This window comes from Denticeps clupeoides, chromosome 5 (genome assembly GCF_900700375.1).
Source record: "Denticeps clupeoides chromosome 5, fDenClu1.1, whole genome shotgun sequence".
In the NCBI taxonomy this organism is placed as follows: Eukaryota; Metazoa; Chordata; class Actinopteri; order Clupeiformes; family Denticipitidae; genus Denticeps; species Denticeps clupeoides.
This window is the reverse complement of record NC_041711.1, coordinates 15,864,365-15,884,546: the sequence shown is the minus strand read 5'-3', so window position 1 is coordinate 15,884,546 and position 20,182 is coordinate 15,864,365. Positions and strand designations below refer to the sequence as shown.

The 20,182-nt window shown below is 42.5% G+C and overlaps 1 protein-coding gene across 4 annotated transcripts in view; it reads right to left on the bottom strand.

The window, feature by feature from the left end:
- The window catches only part of cdkl5 (cyclin dependent kinase like 5), a 30,444-nt gene extending 10,996 nt beyond the window's left edge, over window positions 1-19,448 (bottom strand). For 3 of the 4 annotated variants that reach the window (XM_028979383.1, XM_028979386.1, XM_028979385.1), the window contains exons 1-10: window positions 17,517-17,772; window positions 15,209-15,243; window positions 4,408-4,453; window positions 3,884-4,020; window positions 3,584-3,704; window positions 2,924-2,983; window positions 2,217-2,307; window positions 1,415-1,604; window positions 746-826; window positions 478-644 (exon numbers count right to left, since the gene is read on the bottom strand). In XM_028979383.1, the coding sequence (XP_028835216.1) occupies window positions 478-644; window positions 746-826; window positions 1,415-1,604; window positions 2,217-2,307; window positions 2,924-2,983; window positions 3,584-3,704; window positions 3,884-4,020; window positions 4,408-4,453; window positions 15,209-15,243; window positions 17,517-17,580 (992 nt within the window). In that variant the 5' untranslated portion in view covers window positions 17,581-17,772. Of the gene's footprint in view, window positions 1-477; window positions 645-745; window positions 827-1,414; window positions 1,605-2,216; window positions 2,308-2,923; window positions 2,984-3,583; window positions 3,705-3,883; window positions 4,021-4,407; window positions 4,454-15,208; window positions 15,244-17,516; window positions 17,801-19,313 lie in introns of those variants that run through there. The other variant, XM_028979384.1, reaches the window with a different exon arrangement.
- Window positions 19,449-20,182: the final 734 nt, after the last annotated feature.

The window sequence follows — 20,182 nt, the reverse complement described above, 5'->3', positions numbered from 1 at the left end:
TTAAATAGACCCACAGGCATGTGCCAATTGCCAGAAGAGAAAAATGAAATGCAAGGTAAGTCTCTGTACACATTAATGCAGCTGCCACTGTGGCTGCTCTCTCTATTTTTAACAGGTCCTAATTGTCCCGTCTCAGTGAATCCCTGATTAATGTAGTCCTCGCCTCTATTGGACCTGTTCTGTGTATATCCCCAAATGGTAGTGGTGACTCGGCTGACTGATCAATTTAGGTCTGTACTTTCAACAATATGAGGAATTAGGGCATCTAAACAGCTGCTTGTTTCCATCATTTGTTTGCGTGGTTAAAACTTCAGGCATCCTCATAATCTAACAAACTACAGCATTTAAATGCAGCCATCATCATCTAATAAAGCAGATGTAATTTATGAATGTATGTCAGATCAGTAGAAGACTAGACTAACCTAACTCCACCCTCGAAATTCGTGCACATGTAACACAGAGGGTGTAAGGGGTGACCTGGTAGGGATGGTGTTGTCCCCGTGGTAGGGCTTCCTCTTTGAAGAGCGAGGTGGTATCGGAGAGGGCGGTGCTGGACGCTCCAGCAGCCTAAGGGCCTGGAAGGCATGGTGGTTGAGACACTGCTCCGTCAGGAAGCGCTCGGAAGGGTTCAGCTGCAAAAGGTTCTAGAGAAAGTGACAGAGAGAGGAATACTACTAAAAACACATTTAACCTGTGAACTCCATTGCATAATAAACATTTCAGAAAACTGAAATAATGCCCGCACCTTCAATACGTCCAACAACAGGCCATTAACGATGCCCAGATAGCGCCGCTCCAGTGTCTGGGGATGATTCACCGAAGGAAACTGAAACACACACACACACACACACACAGTGAAACACTATCGCTCTGTTCACAGAGTGACTAAGTTGCACTTATGGACTCCCTGCTACGGTGTGCAAGATGATCTGGTCTGGGTCAACTGCAACTTCGTACTCCAGCCCAGGGGCTGAATAATCCAGACTGCTGGCTCCAATCAGCGAGATGAGACAGAGGAGAGGACCAGTGCCCCAACAAAACTCACAGACACCCACTGACCCTGCACTAAACAATAAAACGTACAGTGTTGTTTCTGAGCCTTGGAAAAGCCAGTGTGATGGTGGAATTAACTGCATACAGGTCTCCAAAGAAAACAACATCCTCAGCGATGCATCGTAAAAGGAGAGATGGAGAAAGAGAGGGAGAGTTAGCAAGAGAAGAGGTTTCATACACCACATCTGTGAGATGCCAGAAGAAAAACACCACCGGTGGATCCCAGCCGTGCTGCTCTCTAGCACAGTGAGTCACCACACCGGGACCAATGCCATGAAGATAAGGAAGGGATAGAGGGATGTGTGTGTGTGTCTGTGAAAGAGAGAGCGTGGAGAGAAAGAAAAGTGAAAATGGGACCCACCCGCAGCCCGTGGAAGCGAGAGTTATTATAGAAGAGCTTCATCTGTTCGGGCGGCAGTGGACCCAGCACTTTCTGGATAGTGTAGAGCTGGTCGATTTCGCTCTCGCCCGGGAACAGCGGCTGCCCGTCGCTCAGCTCTCCGAGAATGCAGCCCACGGACCACATGTCCACTGCTTTCCCGTAGGGGGCGCTGGAGCACAGAAAGGTGAGGATTAAGAACGGTTGGGGATATATTTTGCCACAATTTCCTTCAGGCAGTGATTAAGACCAGTTTCCAAGACAACCGGGACTAAACTACACTTGAACAGAGGCAGCTGGCTGAAAACAACCCGTCCAGACAGAACCTTTTCAGAACTTCTTTAGATGTGCTATTACTAGACATCACACAACACTGTGCCTCACACTCTGTTACGTAAAGAAATAAAGAAGGTCTACAGATTACAGTCAAAAACCACTGACAGATGAAGGCAAATAAAGAGGTTCGAGCAAGATGAGAAATATACAAAAGAACCCAAGAGGGAATGAAGGGAGTGAGAGATAGAGTGAGAGGTGGCTAGAAGACTCATATTTGAGCAGAAAGGCAATGTGGGGGAGGGAGAGAATATTTGCGTGGGAGGAATTCAAATAGTGAGGGTTTCAGGGAAAAAAGAAAATGTGTTCCAGTTTGTTTTGTTTATTCAGTAGCAGGCTGATGTGAGCGGTGACGTAGAAATTTCATTTTGATGATTTATTTGCCTGCTGCTAGTTTGGGAGTGAAGGGCAAAAGGAAGACAAGCAAACAAACACAATGTGGCAGCTTTACCCCAGCAGAAGCTCAGGAGATCTGTACCATCTGGTGGCCACATACTCTGTGTAGTTGGCATCGTTCCCCTCTGAAAGGTTACGTGCAAAGCCTGAGGAAGTAGCAAATGTCAAAGGTTAAATGGGAAATGGGAAAAAGGCTAGCTGGGGAATCTCCTGTAGAATATGAATCAGCCATGAACTCAGCTACTCTTGTTATATTTTACACTATAAATATAAACTAGTGTTTTCTGCAGTAACACCACATTTCCACCAGGTGGAGCAAATCTGTACGCAGAGACCTGACAAACATTAATTTTTTTACCTGAACACATTTAACCTGAATAAGACAATGACACAGAATATGGGCTCTGAAGACAGCGAAGCCTGAGATTGCAATAAGAGTTCATCTAGCCACAGAGACAAGCGATGAGGGTAATTCCTAGAAGAATCAGCCATGAAATGTCCTCTGGAGGAATGCTAGTGGGAGTAAAAGAGAATGACAGGAGATTGGCCAACAGTGTGTATGCGTTTGTGTGTGTGTGGTGGAGGATACACTGCCAGTCTGGAGTGTGAGACTGAGAACACACAGAAGGCTGCTGATCTGAGTCACGACAGAGCTGTGCACAAATTGCACAGACAGGCCCAGTGTAAAATCATACAAGGGACACACGCACACACACACAAACATAATATAATCTGCAACAGAAAGGACATTACATAACTCACCAAAATCGCAGAGCTTGAGAATGTCGTTCGAGCTGATGAGAAGATTCTCAGGCTTGATGTCTAATAATATTAAGACAGTAATTCAGTCAAAGATTCAATGCTCATGTCAGGGCGCACAGAGCTGACTGTCATTATTAAAATTAAAGGGCATAAGGGCACTCCTTAGAAATATCTCAAGCTGTTCTTGTACACGATTCCATTGATCATCAACAAATATCAACCAAATAAAAGGGCTAACGAGACTCACTTTTCATCTGGATATATTCAGTTATGAGTCATGAAATTAGGGAGACGACGGTGGGGTCTTTTAAAAACGCTCCTGTCTTCAATGCATTTTTTTTTGCCTCAAATCATCATCGCTAATTACTACTTGTACACAAGAGATGTGATGAAACCTACTTCAGGAATCAAAAGCCCCGCTGCCTACAAATCAGGCCCTTCTTTAAACTGGCTAAACATCACACCCCACTCTTCACTGTGAAACTGGCACAAAAGGGCTGCCATCACGAGATCTGCGATGCGCCACATCGGTGGTGAAGAGACTGTTATAGTATGTGTGGCACACTTTGTGAATGTCATTAATTATTTTCCTTATATGCATAAAACGCACTCTGGCACATCTGACACCTACTGAAAGTAGTTTGTAACAAAATTCCTTACCTCTGTGCACAATGTCACTCTTATGGCACCAGTGGATCGCTCTGATGAGCTGATAGATGTAGTTTCGGACTTTCTCCGGAGGCACGCCATTAGGCAATTCCTCCAGGAGCTCCAGCATGTTCTGCAGTAATGTGCATATGGCATGAACCTGGCAGCCGCTTCACATCTCTATTAATTACCCAACCATTCTGCCACGTCCCACAGACATACGTGTCATGGAAAATTCCGCAAGGAACCACATACACGGTTTTGGTGCATGTTTACACCACAGGTTGTGGACTCAGAGTGTGATTCACTCACCTTCTCCACATACTCAAACACCAGGTAGAGTTTCCCTCTCCGACGGAAAGCCTCCTTCAGCTCCACGATGTTCTCCTGCTTAAGGGTGCGGAGCATTTTAAGCTCTCGCAGCGTCGTCTCCTTAACTTCTTCATTCTCTGCGGTCAACAAACAATACACTGATTCATGTCTGTCTCAATTTTGCCCCAAATCTCACACTCATACGGTTCAAACCCCTTGACATATTGTTGAGTTTAATAAATACATTTTAACACATAAAGGTTTGAATATTAACAATAATCAATAAGACACCCTACATACCACTAGAGGAATCCCAATTAGCACCATTTCACATGTACCACAGATTGAGAACAAACGTCGCAGTATAAAGCACAGAAGCTGCGTAGGCGTAGACACACATATGATGTGGAATGAGGTAGAACAGCTGGTTACTAAAGACAAATGAAACTACATAATGATTTTGCCACCTATCAGCAACCAATTATTGAGCTCAGAGCAGCGTAACTGACTTGCATCTCTCTTACCTTCACTGTCCTTGAACTTCTTTATAGCCACAAGCTCTTTAGTCTCCTGTGAACAAAGCAGATACGTAGTGCTATGAGGCAAAGTGGATGGCCGCCACGCCACGTGACAAACGTACAGAACAAAACAGTCCATCGTTCGAAAGCTAGCTCTGAGGAGAAAGTCGGGTTTTTTTTTTTAGAAAAGATACCTAGCTAATTTAAATTCTTCTGAAAGAGATAGAACTTTAATCCTTCTTTGGGGATGACTTCTCTCTGAGAAGTTCGTTCCACCACCTGGGTGCCAGAATGTAGAAGAGTCTAGAAGCAATAATAGATGTTCAATATTAGATGAACAATAAATAGATCAAAATACCACCACAAGAATTCCAAATGTACCGGTGGCGTTGAGTCTTTCTTCACTGCATTGGCTGCTCGTAAAATTCTGCTATTAACATGCAAAGCTCAAAATGGATTGTCCCCGGACTACTTGTGAGACTTGTTAACAGACTACTGCCCTACTCGAGAGTTGTGCTCACAGGACTCAGAGTTCTTACTGGTACAGAGAATTAACAAAAGTTCAGCAGGTGAACTAAAAATGGGAAATTCATCTAACCTACATGTCTTTCAAATGCAGGAGAAAAACACACTGGGAGTTGAACCCAGGTCTCCAGCAGCACCCACTACTCTGCTGTACCTCGTTTTTGAGATGTATAAAAAGAGAAGTGTTTCAGGGTTTGCATATTTTTTGCAAGTCATTGTACTGACACTGTCATGCATATTAATTAAGAGTGGTTCGAACTGGACCTTTGTTGTACTAATTTAGTAATAACGTTACTGTGAAACTGTTTATGTACTAAATGCTCTGTGGCGTGCGGTGATATGCCTACCCATATGATATTAGTCGTTCCTATTATTAAAAAAACTGTTTAAAATCACAGCACCTGGTCTTTCTGTACTCTTTGGCAATGCATCGGTCCAGAGAAGTCCTCAACATCATCATCATCATCATCAGCAGCAGCTCAACTGTTTACCTCAATGCAACCTCTCAGAGGGTTTGGAGTGACAGACAAAGGGGGAAGGCAGCTTTCTGCACTGTGCAGTGTGTGAGTTAGTGCGGTACATGGTAACCTGAGTGCATGTGATGGTCTGACATTGTAAAATAAGTTGATTTGTAGCACTGCAACAAGAATGCAAACATCAACCGTAAATATATTTTAGAAGTTAAATGAGAAGTTGTTTATCAAAGTGCTGATAATACACTGCTCAAATAGAAGACATCCTAGCTCTGAAAGAATGAAATATTCAAATTAAATCCTTTTGTTATTTACATAGTTGAATGTGCTGACAACAAAATCACACAAATATTATACATGGAACTGTATCAACCCACGGACGCCTGGATTTGGAGTCACACTCAAAATTAAAGTGGAAAAACACACTACAGGCTGATCCAACTTCGATGTAAGGTTCCCCACCAAACGCCACCACTCTGGCAGCCCAATGGACCATAAGTTTCCCACAGGGCCCTCATACCACCCTCATGGAGTTTGTTTCTGACCGTTTCAGCAGACGCATGCACATTTGCGGCCTGCTGGAGGTCATTTAGCATGTTGCCTTCCTACGGCATCCTCCACATCTCCTGACGTACTGGCCTGTCTCCTGGTAGCGTCCCCATGCTCTGGACACTACGCTGACAGACACAGCTAACCTTCTTGCCACAGCTTGCATTGATGTTCCATCCTGGATGAGCCATTCATGCTACCACTAGAGTGAAAGCACCACCAGCAATCAAAGGTGACCAAAACATGAGCCAGAAAGCATTTTCTGGCAGGAAATATTGTCAATCAGTGTTGCTTCCTAAGAGGACAGTTTAACTTCACAGAAGTTTGATCGACTTGGAGTTACATCGTGTTGTTTAAGTGTTCCCTTTATTTTTTTGAGCAGTGTATATCAGCGATATTGTAACCAAAAACACGAGGAACAGAGGAGACAGAGTCTTATACTCAGTGTTGCCAGATTAAGAAGATTTCAATTTGAGTAAAAAGTTATGGTATAGTTTGGTTGCTTTTTTGATGGATTTTTGATGATTATGGGTTGAAACAACACGGTAACCGGCAACACTGCTTATGCTAATTTCCAAGATAAAAATAACTAGCTTTTCTTCATACCTCTTAACCTCTGTAAATACTGAAGAGTTTCTTGATGTTATTTCAAATTTAACTTAGCATTTGCAACATGCTCTAAGCGCCATACATTGCTTTGAAAATACGGTTGTGAACGTGCCACAAAGGCATTCTTCAAATGCAGATTACAAATGTGTCCTTCTTTTCACGTCCATGAAGGATCCACCAAAAATCCTCCAAAAGGTATTATTACAGAGCACAATAAGGCCAATAGGAATGAACATGGAACTGAATGGTTAACTGCATGGTTAATAAAAAAAATCTCAATTTTAAATATATTAATGCCAACAATCAATAATGTATATATCAATAGCTTATATATGGTATATATACAGTGCAGGCCAAAAGTTTGAAGATACCTTCTAATTCAATGTGTTTTCTTTATTTTCATGACCATTTACATTGGAAAATTCTCACTGAAGGTATGAATGAATGTGGAGGTATGTACTTAACAAAAAATATATAAATTACATAAATAAAAAAACAATGTGTGAAAACATGTTTTATATTCTAGTTTCTTCAAAATATCCGCCCTTTGGTCTGACTACCGCTTTGCCCACTCTTGGCATTCTCGTCACCTGAAATGGTTTCCAACAGTCCTGAAGGAGTTCCCAGAGGTGTTTAGCACTTGTTGGCCCCTTTGTCTGGTGACTGTGTCTCCACTTTTTGTTAAGTACATAACTGAATGTGTTCATTCACAAGTTTGATGCCTTCAGTGAGAATCTACCAATGTAAATGGTCATGAAAATAAAGAAAACACATTGAATGAGAAGGTGTGTCCAAACTTTTGGCCTGTACTGTATATCAATATTTCATGGCATCCTTAATGTTAGCACCTGTGACAACACCTCATGTGAGCCCTGAAATTTGCAGTACTGGTTTAGATTTACAGGTTTACCATTAGAGCAGAAGGGTAAGAAAAGCTGTTGACACTGAAGGAACGCTGCTGTGGTCCACACAGGGGCCGGACCCACGTCCCATTGTCCAGTTACAGACCCCCACGAGGCAGGGGGATTACAACTTTACAAGCTTGTTTGCAGTACATCTGCTTGCAATCCTTCCCTGAGAGTAAAATGTGCCGACTAAATTCAGCACATCCAGAGCTGAGGAAATAAAAATGTAAAAAAATGTATTACCTATAATTACACATGTACTAGAGTAAATTCATGTACTAGTAAATTCAAAAGAACAGCGTTTCTTTGACTAATTAACTTCCCTGTAATCAATAGTAAGTCCTATGGACTTTGAATTGGAAAGGAGACACAAAGCCTATTAATAGCACATGCGTGTTTAGCGTTTCACTGCTGATGAGAAACCGAGCGCAAGCTACTGCGTGGCGTGGAGTTGTGGGTGGTCAGACACTGCATCATGTTACACGTTGGCCCAGCAAATTCAATTTCACTCACAGTGGGAAACAGCAAAAAAGATGCGTTTGGCATTTTCACGGTTCTCTAACTGCTGTTACCTGCCAGTGATTTTCCATGCAGGTGGAAATTACAGGATGGATGTAAACCAAAAAGTCCACAGCCATAGTAACAGGGCAATAAGCACACCAATCAATATCAGTAAATTACTGGTGATGTCATCCATATTCTCTTCATCATGATATTGCTCACAAAACTAACAATTTTCCAAAATGTACCAAAGGCTGTAAATAAAGTAAATAATGGTTATAAAGGAGTGGTATAATTAACACAATACATAGAGTATTACATTATGCTATATTAAGATTATATTGTATTACACATACTGGGATTAATCTTATTTCTTATGAAATTTAAACGTTTTGCTGTGTTATGAAGGTCAATCAAGTGTAATCATGATGGCAATCTCCCTCCTTTGTTCAGAAGTCTTCTTCTCATCCTCTCCATTTTTCCTGTCAGAAATCTCTCTGAAGGTGACCCATTTCAGGGCGCTGCCTGCAACAGCGTTCTCTCCTCTGCTGGCCTCGATTCATTGCATACCGAATAAAAATAACCACTCGCTTCCAACAAGAAAAACATGTACTTAATTTGCCCCAGTCCCCATTATGCACAAGATCACAACTGATGTGGCTGAGCTATATTAAGGGTAGATACAAATCTCAGAGATAAAAATATTTTATTTCTCATTTCAACAACAATTATTTTTATTTCTGCTGACATCTTTACGACAATCAGGCGCTTAATGACAGTAAATTAAAGGCTTGTTTAGTATTTATGTCATGTTGAGTGGGGTAAAGGACGCGGCACAGGATCCTGACATCATGAATAATGAGTGGTTTAAAATAAATGAACTTAAAAACAACGCGATGGCCAGAAACTACAGACACACAGCACAACATGCAGGACACGGGGGTGTGGGAGGGAGACTAATATACAAGGGGTCTTAATCACCCACACCTAACAGGCATCACCCGTGGGTGATTAGAACCCAGCACACATTTACAGAAGATTTGATGGAAGCGTGAGGATTATGATGCTGATTTGATTGGTTTTTGGTTTTAGGGTTATCCTTTCAGATTCATTATTTATTAAGTCACAGATGATTTACTAGCTGAGTGTACGGTAAGTGGTAGGGGCAGTGGTGGCCTAGCGGTTAAGGAAGCAGCCCCGTAATCAGAAGGTTGCCAGTTCAAATCCCGATCTGCCAAGGTGCCACTGAGGTGCCACTGAGCAAAGCACCGTCCCCACACACTGCTGCCCGGGTGCCTGTCATGGCTGCCCACTGCTCACCAAGGGTGATGGTTAAACGCAGAGGACACATTTCATTGTGCTGCAGTGTTTCACAATGACAGTCACTTCACTTTCACTCTTCTGTCTAAATAAATACATGGACCAAAAACGTTTATGAGACAGACAATAAATTATATATCTTTACACAAACATAAAAACAGTTCATAATACATCATATTGTGCATTCATCAAATAATAAACTAATAAACATTTTAAAACATTTGAATTGGAGAATCGTTAATTCAAACATCATCGCCTCAACACCACCTTGGTACATTCTTAGCTCCGCCCTTCCCCAGCACCCTGGAAACTTTTAAAACTCCCCACAGTTCTTTACTATAACTATTTAACTATTCTTTAATTTACTATTCTTTACTATTTAGCCAGTCTAATTGCAGAACTAACATATTGTTTATTATAATAAACACTGCAACGTGGTCAGGGCAAGGATTAAACATTAACAACAACAGTTACCGTTACATGGCTGTTCAGAGTGTCGTTACAGAAAGAAATATGTGCAATAGAACAAAAATGGCATCATTCTTCTATGTCCAGTAGATAACATCGTTTTGTTGGACCCACACGTTCTGACATGGAAAACAATGCAAACGTCAATGCCAATGTCTTACACAAGGACAATCTTATGAGTCCAAGGAACACCTACAAAAGGTCAGGATGTACACAAACTCCATTTCACTAGGTAGTAATAAACTACCAGAAGCAAAACCTTATACCTGCTTTCCGTGACAAATCTCCTTTACTTCATACAAAGGCACCTCACAGAGTCTGTACGAATAACTTCGAGGCTAACTAATGAGCACCCAGAGGGGAAAGCAATGCCTTTATCACCTCGAACGCACAACACGTTTTAATGAGAATTGTCCGGAAAAAGCCGCCGACCGGCCAATTACAAACAGTTCGCCACGTGAGAGATCAGCTCTGTATGAGCTCTGTAGTCTTTTTATTTATCCACGGGTTAGGATACATTTAACTCAGCAAATACTGATGCAAATCACCCCAATTAATGTCCCTGCATTGTTGCAATGTTACACTGCCGTACAGGAAGAGCTGTTGCAATGAAGGAGCGGAATTAAGAGTGGACAGCGCTTATCATGAATTTTAAACACGGTGTGAAGCTTTCAGACAATGGAGAAGACTCTGGCCCACTTCATGATAAATTATGCAAAACGATTCCAAGGGGGGGGAGGATTTAAAGTCTAGAAGGAAAAAATGGCTACAAGGAATCCACAAGAGGAAAAAAAAATTGAATACGGCATTGATTTGGGACACAGCACAGTCTTTATCTTCCTGGTGCCTGGGACGATAACACACCAATGAAGGCTCTTTTCCAAAGATCGGGGGAAAAGGTATATATTTTTTATCACTACAATGATACATTACAGTGTAATCTGTGGGGCATGTTTGCTAATGTCACATAGGGATTTACAGAATTGAACAGATACAAACACGAAAGCACCACTTGCAAGTTATTTTTATCCTGGACTATTGTTTCAGCCTGTAATCATCCAACAATGAAACTGCTGAAAAAATACATCAACTTCTTAACATAAAAAAAAAACCTTTTTTTTTTCCTTTTTTTTCTAGCAACATGAATGGTTCTGTCTCCTCCATTGTTCCCCTTTATTTTCTTTGTTCATAATATTCCTTGTATATGGCACCGTCAGGCTCATTACAAACACAAACTCTGTTCTAGACGTCTGAGGACCACATCCGCTGCCAAACCTAACGTGCAGACACATGACTTCCAATATAAGAAAGGCAAACTAGTAAGACATTTGTGAACATGCCCAACATGCCACATCGTAAATTGTCTCCCATTGTCATGAACTGCATGTTTCAGTGGACTTTTTTTTTCAGACCTCCCCTGCATTTCACCCTTTCTGAAAACAGAAAAAAGAAGACATGTAAAATAGAAGGAACAATTCGGAAAGGACCCGCCTCCAGACATTTTAAGTATGGAATAGGTGCACTATGCAGTACTACATGTTAAACATGGGCCTTGTTTGCTAGTTTAAGGTTAAAGATGCCCTTTGTATTTACATTAATAAATAGATAAAAAAATGCAGAAGGAAGTAGCACGCACAAGAGATGTCAATCATCAGGCTCCTCCAATTATAACCTCTGTTAATAAAACATCATTAAAGATTGTGTTCTGGGTGGCAGAAATAATTAGACAACAACAAAAAGGGTGGTTTCTCTTCGTCAAGATACAGATAACTACAAAATGGTTGTTTCTTGTTTTACCCGTTTCTATAAATCCTAATTGCATCTGACTGCACTAGTGAACAAGCCCCAGTATTAACATCGAGTGAATAGCAGCAGTTTGAAAGTAAGGCCCTAGTTCTCATATCGATCAAAGCAATTTAAAGATTTTCATCATTTTATGCAAAATCTGATTGTTACTTTGTACAATTATACAGTAAATACTATACAGTAGCACCGTGCACACGACTGACTTCTGTAATTAGCTTATTGAGCATTGGCTTGTTCACGATGCAGATTTCAAAACTGTATAAATGACAGTCATATAAATCAGTCATGAATTCCATGAGTATTCTGAAAAATAACCAAATTGCTGGTCACAAAGCAGAAGTAGGTAATATAATACTGAAGAAATGTGTTATCTTTAACTTTTTAGTTTCTACCCACTTCCCTTTTCACCGAAACAAAAATTTTAAGGGAGCCCAAACCTCTGAACACTACTGAATATTTTTCTCAACCAGATAAATGACAGATGCTGCAGTCTTGCCCTTCCACTTGTTCTTCCCCACTTTGTTCTGTAAGTAATTACATCCGCGCTGGACCCACGCCATCTACGGAGCTCAGAGGTCAGCTCAGCGGCGAGCCCTTGCTGAGCACACAAGCCCCCAGAGCCTCCATGATCTATTTCCACACTTCCAGCCAGTAATCCTTCCCTGCCTGGCCAGCCGTGAGCGCCACACATACGGCCCTCCTCAGGAGACGGCAGCGCCAGTGCCAGAAAACCGACTGTCCTCAGTAGCAGCGATCAGCACCGAGCCACTGGCCAGCTGAGCACGTGGCGGCTTCTTCTTCTCTTTATTTCCGAGGAGACGCCGCAGTGAACAGACTCAACTCCAAACGGATTGTGGCCAGCAGGCAGAGATCATCAGCGAAGGCGAAGGCAACAACACGCGTGCGCCGCCGAGACACAAATTTACCAGTGAGCCTCAGCGGTGGACCCGCCTTTCCTTTTAAGCGCTGCCATGATCATCGTGAGCTGGTCTCAATTGCCAATGCCGAGAAGCTCCTCACAACAATAACAGAGAGGAACCAGCACAGGGCCCGCTTTCCATATTTGGTGAGGCCTGCCATTTCGAATCAGTCCTGATCAACAGGATGCCCAAACTGTTGCTTAGGAACTATACCATTGCTGAGGAATATAAATGAAGCATAACACGTCACACCAAATAGCTTAATCCTGACTCAAGGTCTGGAGCGAGGGAGAGGAAATAAAATTCATCTTCTTTGCAGAGGCGCAAAAGCATGGCCGGAGTAAACAGAGGCGGCCCTGAGCTCGTGGTGAACATATGCTACAAGTCTCGGCGTGGACGCCAGCCAAGACGGAAGGTGACCTAAGGGGTTGAGGCGGCTCAGGCCACGGGTCAATCAAATTTTAATCAGGCGACACCAAACACCGCCATTCAGCTAACAGGGTGGACCTTCGCATCTGCGAGGAGAGGCGCCTGACCGGACGCCAATCAATTCCGCACCTCTGCTTCTTTTAATGCAGGATCTCACGCACGGCGGCTCGGTGGCCACGGCGACTGTCAGTACCACGCCGCGGCGTCAATCAGGCTTGCCCTGTTCCGCGGGACAGCGGTCAGGTAATGAATTTCAGCAGCCAGTGGATGAACAGGGCAGGAGGCCGAAACGGGAACGCGTCGTCTCGGTGCCGACGGTTCGATATAGCGATGTAAAATGTGTAGGCTAGGCGACAGCTGCTCTTAGCCTGACAAAATGAGGGCAAGAGGAAAAAGCAGGGGACAAAATCAAGGTCTGAGCAAGAGGCGTGTAAAACTGGTACGAGCCAGAGGTGACTGCAGCTGCAGCTCTCCGTCTTTCGGAGTTTCCTTCCTTCCGCACAAGGCTCACAGGAGCCGGTGAGGAAGCTGGGCATTCCTCTGCGCTAGGCTTTCAAATGCATGTATGAAATGTGCAGAGGCTGTTATGTAACATGGTGCACTTCATTATCTCCCTTCAGGAGCTGGGGAACCCCAGTGGGTTCCTGTCCTCGCAAAACAGCACTAAACAAATGTGGCTTGACTGAAAAAAAGCAAAACAGTTCTCACAGCAGGTAAGAAATTTGGACAATTTCATAAAATCATTCATGAATTAAGGAATGTTATATTTGTACTCTTTTTTTTTTTGTTCTTCTACATTCACAGCTTCACATTTCAACAAATGCAGTAGTCTATTTTTCATTTTAATTTTGTGTTAAAAAATATGATTATGACTGGTGATTAATGCTTAATGGCAGAAATACAGAGGGATGAACTGAATGCAACATTACCCATTTTGGGGTGCTACGGAACCACGTTCCAGTTTTAAATTCATTCTGCATGTTGCTGATGCCCTGATTGTGTGCACTTGCTGCCACGTGCATAAATGTATCCTGATTGTGATTAGTCTAGTCCTTGCTATGTGTAATTGAATAATTCCCCTGTTTTTGGGAGTCATGTGAATGTGTTCAGACTCTCATATATTTAAAGTGGTGTCTGTTTCTTCTGATCATCCTTGATGGTTCTACACCTTCATTTCAGTCCAGCTGTGTTTGATTATACTGACTGGACACACTGGTCTATATAAGACCTTACAGCTCACAATTCATGTCAGAGCAAATGAGAATCATGAGGTTAAAGGAACTGTCTGAAGAGCTCAGAGGTGCAGATCTGGCTAAGGTTACAACAACTCAGTGACTGTTCTTGAATGGTCCAGCAAGAGCCCTGACTTAAAGCATCTCTGGAGAGACATAAAAATGGCTGTCCACCTACGTTTACCATCCAACCTGCCAGAACTGGAGAGGATCTGCAAGGAGGAATTGCAGAGGATCCCCAAAATCCAGGTGTGAAAAACCTGTTGCATCTTTCACCAAAAAGACTCATGGCTGTATTGGATCAAAAGGGCACTTCTACTAAAACTGAGCAAAGGGTCTGATTACTTAGGACCCTGTAATATTTCGCTTTTTTCTGTTAATAAATCTGCAAAATATTAATAAATTAATATGTTAATAAATATGTCAAATAAAAAAAATAAACGTAATGATTTTAGCAAATGGCTGCAATATACCGAAGAGTAAAAATTTTAAGTTGATCGGAATACTTTTCGTACTCACTATATATGATAGGGTTAGTACACTGAAGCCTGTAAATTTGACCATGAGACTTTATCATTTACTGTGGCCTTAATCACTTATTAATTTAATCAGAGCAAGGAAATAATCAGGGTAACACCAGTAAATGCCTCATTACATCAAGTCCACAGCGGGCAGGATTGGACATGTAAATTCAGGTCACGCTTCTTGTCATATCTGTCTCCCCTGGAGATTTAAAGGTTGAGAGAATTAGGCCTGTGTGTCAGACCCAAGCCCAAAAAACCCTGGACAGACCATCCGTGCACTAACACACCTCAACTTCCTGTGGGCCAATGCCCATTTATTTTCCCAAACATGCCAGGGATTAAGTCATTTCTACATTCATGTTCTCATAAGCAAACTGAAAAAGGGTGTCACCACCTCTCATGTGCTGTGCAGCCCAGGAAAGCCTCATATAGTTAATGTTGCGTTTAATACCACTTCACAGCCCAGCTTTGCCCATGCAACCACATAACCCTTTAAATTATTAATGCCACCTGATAGCATGCTGGCACGCACACCAATGATCTTACCTTATGTCTGCATTTCAGAACCACCCCATAGGCTCCTGCAGGAAGGAAAACAAAAAGAAGAGTTTACACCCATTTTCATGCCACCCACCCTCTGCCTGGGGGGTGCTTTAAATGCCACCAGGCAGTCCACAGGCCTGAAACCTCCCCATGTGCTGAGAACCTGCAGGTACTGCGGGGGGTAACGCATGGTGGTCACGCACCCTAATTTAATATGCAGTTGCAATACAGAGCGGACCATGTGGTCATAGGCACTGTTCAATGTTCCTTCACACATATCTGATCACTGTAACACCCTCCTAACTGCTGCACAGGCCAGTAGGATACTGATCTGTACACATTTAAATATCTGCATTTATGCATCTGTTCATTCACAACACAACGGAAACTTGCTCAGCAGGGTCCACCGCAGTCCAGCTAATTATCAAATTATGAAACATTAGTAGGGATGTGGAAATAGCATTATAAAAATAGAAAATATAATTACCCCAAATTAAAAAAAAAATCTACAGCACAAAGCAGAACCTCAACATGACATGAATGAAGAAAGTATCATTTAAGAAGAGGGCCGCTGGCTTTATGACATGTATCTAGTTTATTTGTTTCTCCACACATTTCCAAAAAATATGTATAATTAAAAGAACCATTTCATAAGTGTTATTGCTAAGTGTCATACGCCTTACAGAAATAGATCATGGGAAGAAGGGTCACTTTGAAATGTGCATGCAATTTCTGAATTCTGAAATGTTTATCATAAAAGCATTGAAAAAAAACATGGTGCTGGAATTGGGAGAAGTTTTTAGGTCAGAGAAGCATTAGCCTTGCATCAAAGAGGCAAAAGTTATTATGTTCACCACTGCCAGGCTGATTGCTTCACCCCAGTCTAAGCCGCAACTAGAGATGCTTTGATCAACAATGATCAGCAATCTTCTGTGAGTAGAATTGCAATCAGAATGAGTGATCAACGATTTATGTTAATTTTTATTCAAAACGGCGATGGCATATTGCAGCTTAACTATAATGAAGAGTAAATTCAGCTCTGACTACAGTAGTGACTGGCAGTGTCTACCCTGGGATCTACTATACAAATACACACTTGGACAGGTCACAGTGCGTTTGGAAACCTCACTGTTATTACATACTGCAGCCTGAAGAAAACAAATCATGTTTTTATTGGTGACTACAGGAACCATCAAGTGAAAAATTTACATTACCGTTCTGTGGTCAATCACACTGTCATTTACTTGAGCTTTGTTCAAATACCAACAAAGTTGCAAATACCAACAGGGTGGAGCATTGCTCCGCATGAATGTTTTAACAGCGCATGCTTATGGTCCATATAACAAAGTATCTGCCGCCTTCATGCAACTTTGCATTGGTGTGCCAGGATGGTGGGAAAGCTTGTGGTCTGTGATTCCCAGCCCATGATTCCCACTGACTGCTGCAACATCCTTTATATTTGCTTAATTAGGCTGTGTTTCAATGAATTTAATATGAAATCATCCCTAAACAAATTCATTCAGATGGTTAAGATGATGGCTGGTGAAAGGACAACTTGTCATAGGTTAGAAAATGTATCTTGTATAAATTACATCTATGTATCTTGTAATTAATTACAAATAATTATTAATACATTACAAATAATTGTAATTACATCTTGTAAAAATTACCAATTAGCTTTTGTAAATGGATTTGAAAATGAATCAGTTCACCAACATCAGTCACACACACACACACACTTCCAAATGTAAGTTACCAATGGCAAGGCCTGTATTAACTCACACACAAAATAACACACTTTCCACACCGGCTTAATCTTAAAGGAGTCACATAATCACATAATACGATTTATGAACTTTATTTTACATATAATGTATGTCTTTTTTTAAACCTATGCTTTTGATTCCATTGGCATTACTTTTCTTACCAACTAGGTTGTTTTTCTAGCACATAAATGATGCTAAAACTGCTTCTTCGTGACTGAGCTCACACTGACACATACTAAATGTGGCTAGTTACAATATCTGGATCTGATCCATATTTAGTTAAAAAGGGGCAGCCAGAAACAACGACAATGTGTGTCTCTATCACGTTCTTCAATCATTTAAAAAAAGAAATCGCTTTGAAAAGAGCCAGTGAGTTTTCTGTCTCATCTCCCCAGACACGTTCAGCTTCTGCCTGTGAAAACTGTAAAAATAGCGCTGACAGACTGACAAAAACAGAAAACTCAGTAATATTTTAAGACGTCAAAAACATGGAACCCTGCATTCTGCATTTTTAAACAGTCGTGCTGAGGGAACAAGCAACATACCTTCTCCAACAATTCCAAGGACCTCAAATTTATTCATCACATAACCAGTGGCAGGAATCTTCATGAAGTCAAAAGGCAGCAGGGGTGAAGTGGCCTACAGACAGAGGTCCTGGCTACCAAGGCAGACGAGCCTCCCCCGCACGGCGTCCGCGGAGAAGTCCATATTCAGCAGGCCACCATTTATATCGCATGTGCCTCTTCATAGAGGGTGCATGCACGCATACACACACACATGCACACAATGATTCACACACACACACACAGGCCCAGAGATGCACGTTCACCTAGAAAAAAAAAGGCCGGAAACAACATAGTAAGAACAGTTTTCCTAAAACTGATCAGGATGATCCTTCACTTGCATTTAATTGAGCATGTATATTAATTTCTTAAAGACAACAGTTCTCAAAAATATTCTGCAAGAACAACCTGACCCGAAAAACTGGGTACCCAGATTGCTAAAATCTCGGTTTGACGTACATCTGAAATAAATCTAACCACCATAATTTGATATTCCAGGATGGAGACTGGAATTATGATATTGTGCCTATGTGTTATAATAATCCTTTTACAATAACCTGCTTCCCTTGGAACATGAGATTCTAGTTTTAATACAATTTTTAAACTGAAGCCGTGATTTGGCTTTTCAACCAGCAAAAACCCGGATTTCTGTTCGTAGGACAGTCTGCATGCGGTTTGCGTTCTGTCAGATCAGTGCACGTGAACTGGCACTTACAGCCATTATTCACACAGAACCGACAATCATGCACACGTGGAGCCAATCGCAGGGCATTTAATAATTAAGAAAAAAAACCTGGCAGAGGGAGCCTGTCGCCCTCATCCCTACCCTGTTTCCCATGTGACTATAACATAACATGAGATGTCTGTCTTGGATTCATCTGACCAGTGTTGCAAAACCATGATGGCCAGGACTGGAGACATTTCACAGCAAGCACAACATCTGCACCCTCCGGACATGCTGGGCCTAATCGTGGCGCTGTAGTACTGTAGTATTCACCAAGCCCAATTAAACAGCATTACCGATGAGACATAGAACGGTTATAAGCAGGTAATTCAGTGTCATGTCTTGGTGTTGAGGCCCTATTCACATTTTGCACGTACTTTACCCAGATCGCACCGTATCGTCCTCAGAGAAACCCACCCTGTGCCTTGGACCCGAGCTGGTTACGCTGCACAACTGTCCACGTCTAATGAAAGCCCAGATAAAGTCGCTTGACGTTAACGTCACGAAGCGTCGCGCGTTCGGGGAACTTGGCGGAGGCCAGTTCGGCAGCAGCGGGGACCTTTAATCACCCACGCCATCGGTAAAAGGACGCTGCGCGGTAACGCACCCACGTCCACGTCCGCGGCGCGCGTCCGTAGGTGGATCAAAGTTCTGCCGCGATCTGGACCACGACGGTTCCGGCTGTTTAATATCTACGGAAGCGTCTTCTGCGTTGAGCTGGTCCAACCCCAGCACAGCATCACGAAGGCATTTGCCAACCTCACCCACACTCTGCTGGATGCGAAATAAATAAAGCAGTAGTGCGATTCCGACTCCCTCAGCCTCGTTCATCTCGGGCTGGTGTCGAACGTCCAAATGTCAATTTACACGCGAGCGACGTGATAAACAGACCGCGGGATCTGGTGGTCGTGAGTGGGCTACTGCATGATGCAAAGTCGATACAGTTCCCTTCCACACAGCCTACGACTGGAGATCTGCAAAGCCACGATCCAGGCTCGCGAAGGAGGAAAAGATGTCAAAGCAAGAGCGCGGACACGACGCCGAGGTCTACTCACGCGAGCCGCGGCGACCGACGCGCTGCTCCCGGCGACTGTGCCTTCATTTCACCTGCAGTGCCGCTGGCCATCGAGCAGCAGTGACCGCTGTCGCTCGCCTCCATTGACAACCTAGCGCAGAAACTGGCAACATCTTGCACCTTTTTGACTGACGTCGCGGTGGCCAATCAGAGCGAAGAATGGCAACTGTGGGCGGCGCGACCCGGTTCGTCTCAGCCAATCGTAATAGAGATGTTGCAAGGGGCGGGGCCTAATGGGTTCTGGTCTGTCAGAGTCGGACCTGCCACTGTGGTCGAGATATGGCATCTATTTAAAGAGCATAGCTGGAGAGAGAACAATTAAGCGCGAAAAATGCTAAATGTGACACAACGGCCGGTGACTGTAACATACAGTTCTGTCAGTTTTAAATTAGAAATGTAGGAATTCGGTCATAAACTCAATCAGCAGCAATGAGAAGAAACAAGACTCCTTCAAACTGGCTGGAATTGAAGCGTTCTGAAATGGAACAGCAGCAAATAAAATGTTTGCTGCCACCTACAGTAGGATGCAGGTCTCCGGCAACTACTGTAAGCTCTCATCAAATACGGAGCATTACTGTTGTTTGGCCTATTTTTCGTTGTTTTTCCCAATTCGTTTAATCAAGTTGTTAATTCAAGAAATGATTAAGGATGTTGTTTTTCTGAATTATAATATTATAGTAGACTAGCAATACGCCGGTCTCAAATTCAAAAGCATTCAATTGCTGCCTGCGATAATGCATAGAAAAGGATTTTACACCTTTTGCAAGATATTATATTTAAACTAATTTCCCTTTTTATAAAAGTAAAGGAAATTGCACTATTACATGTGTTTCAAATGGATGACATTCA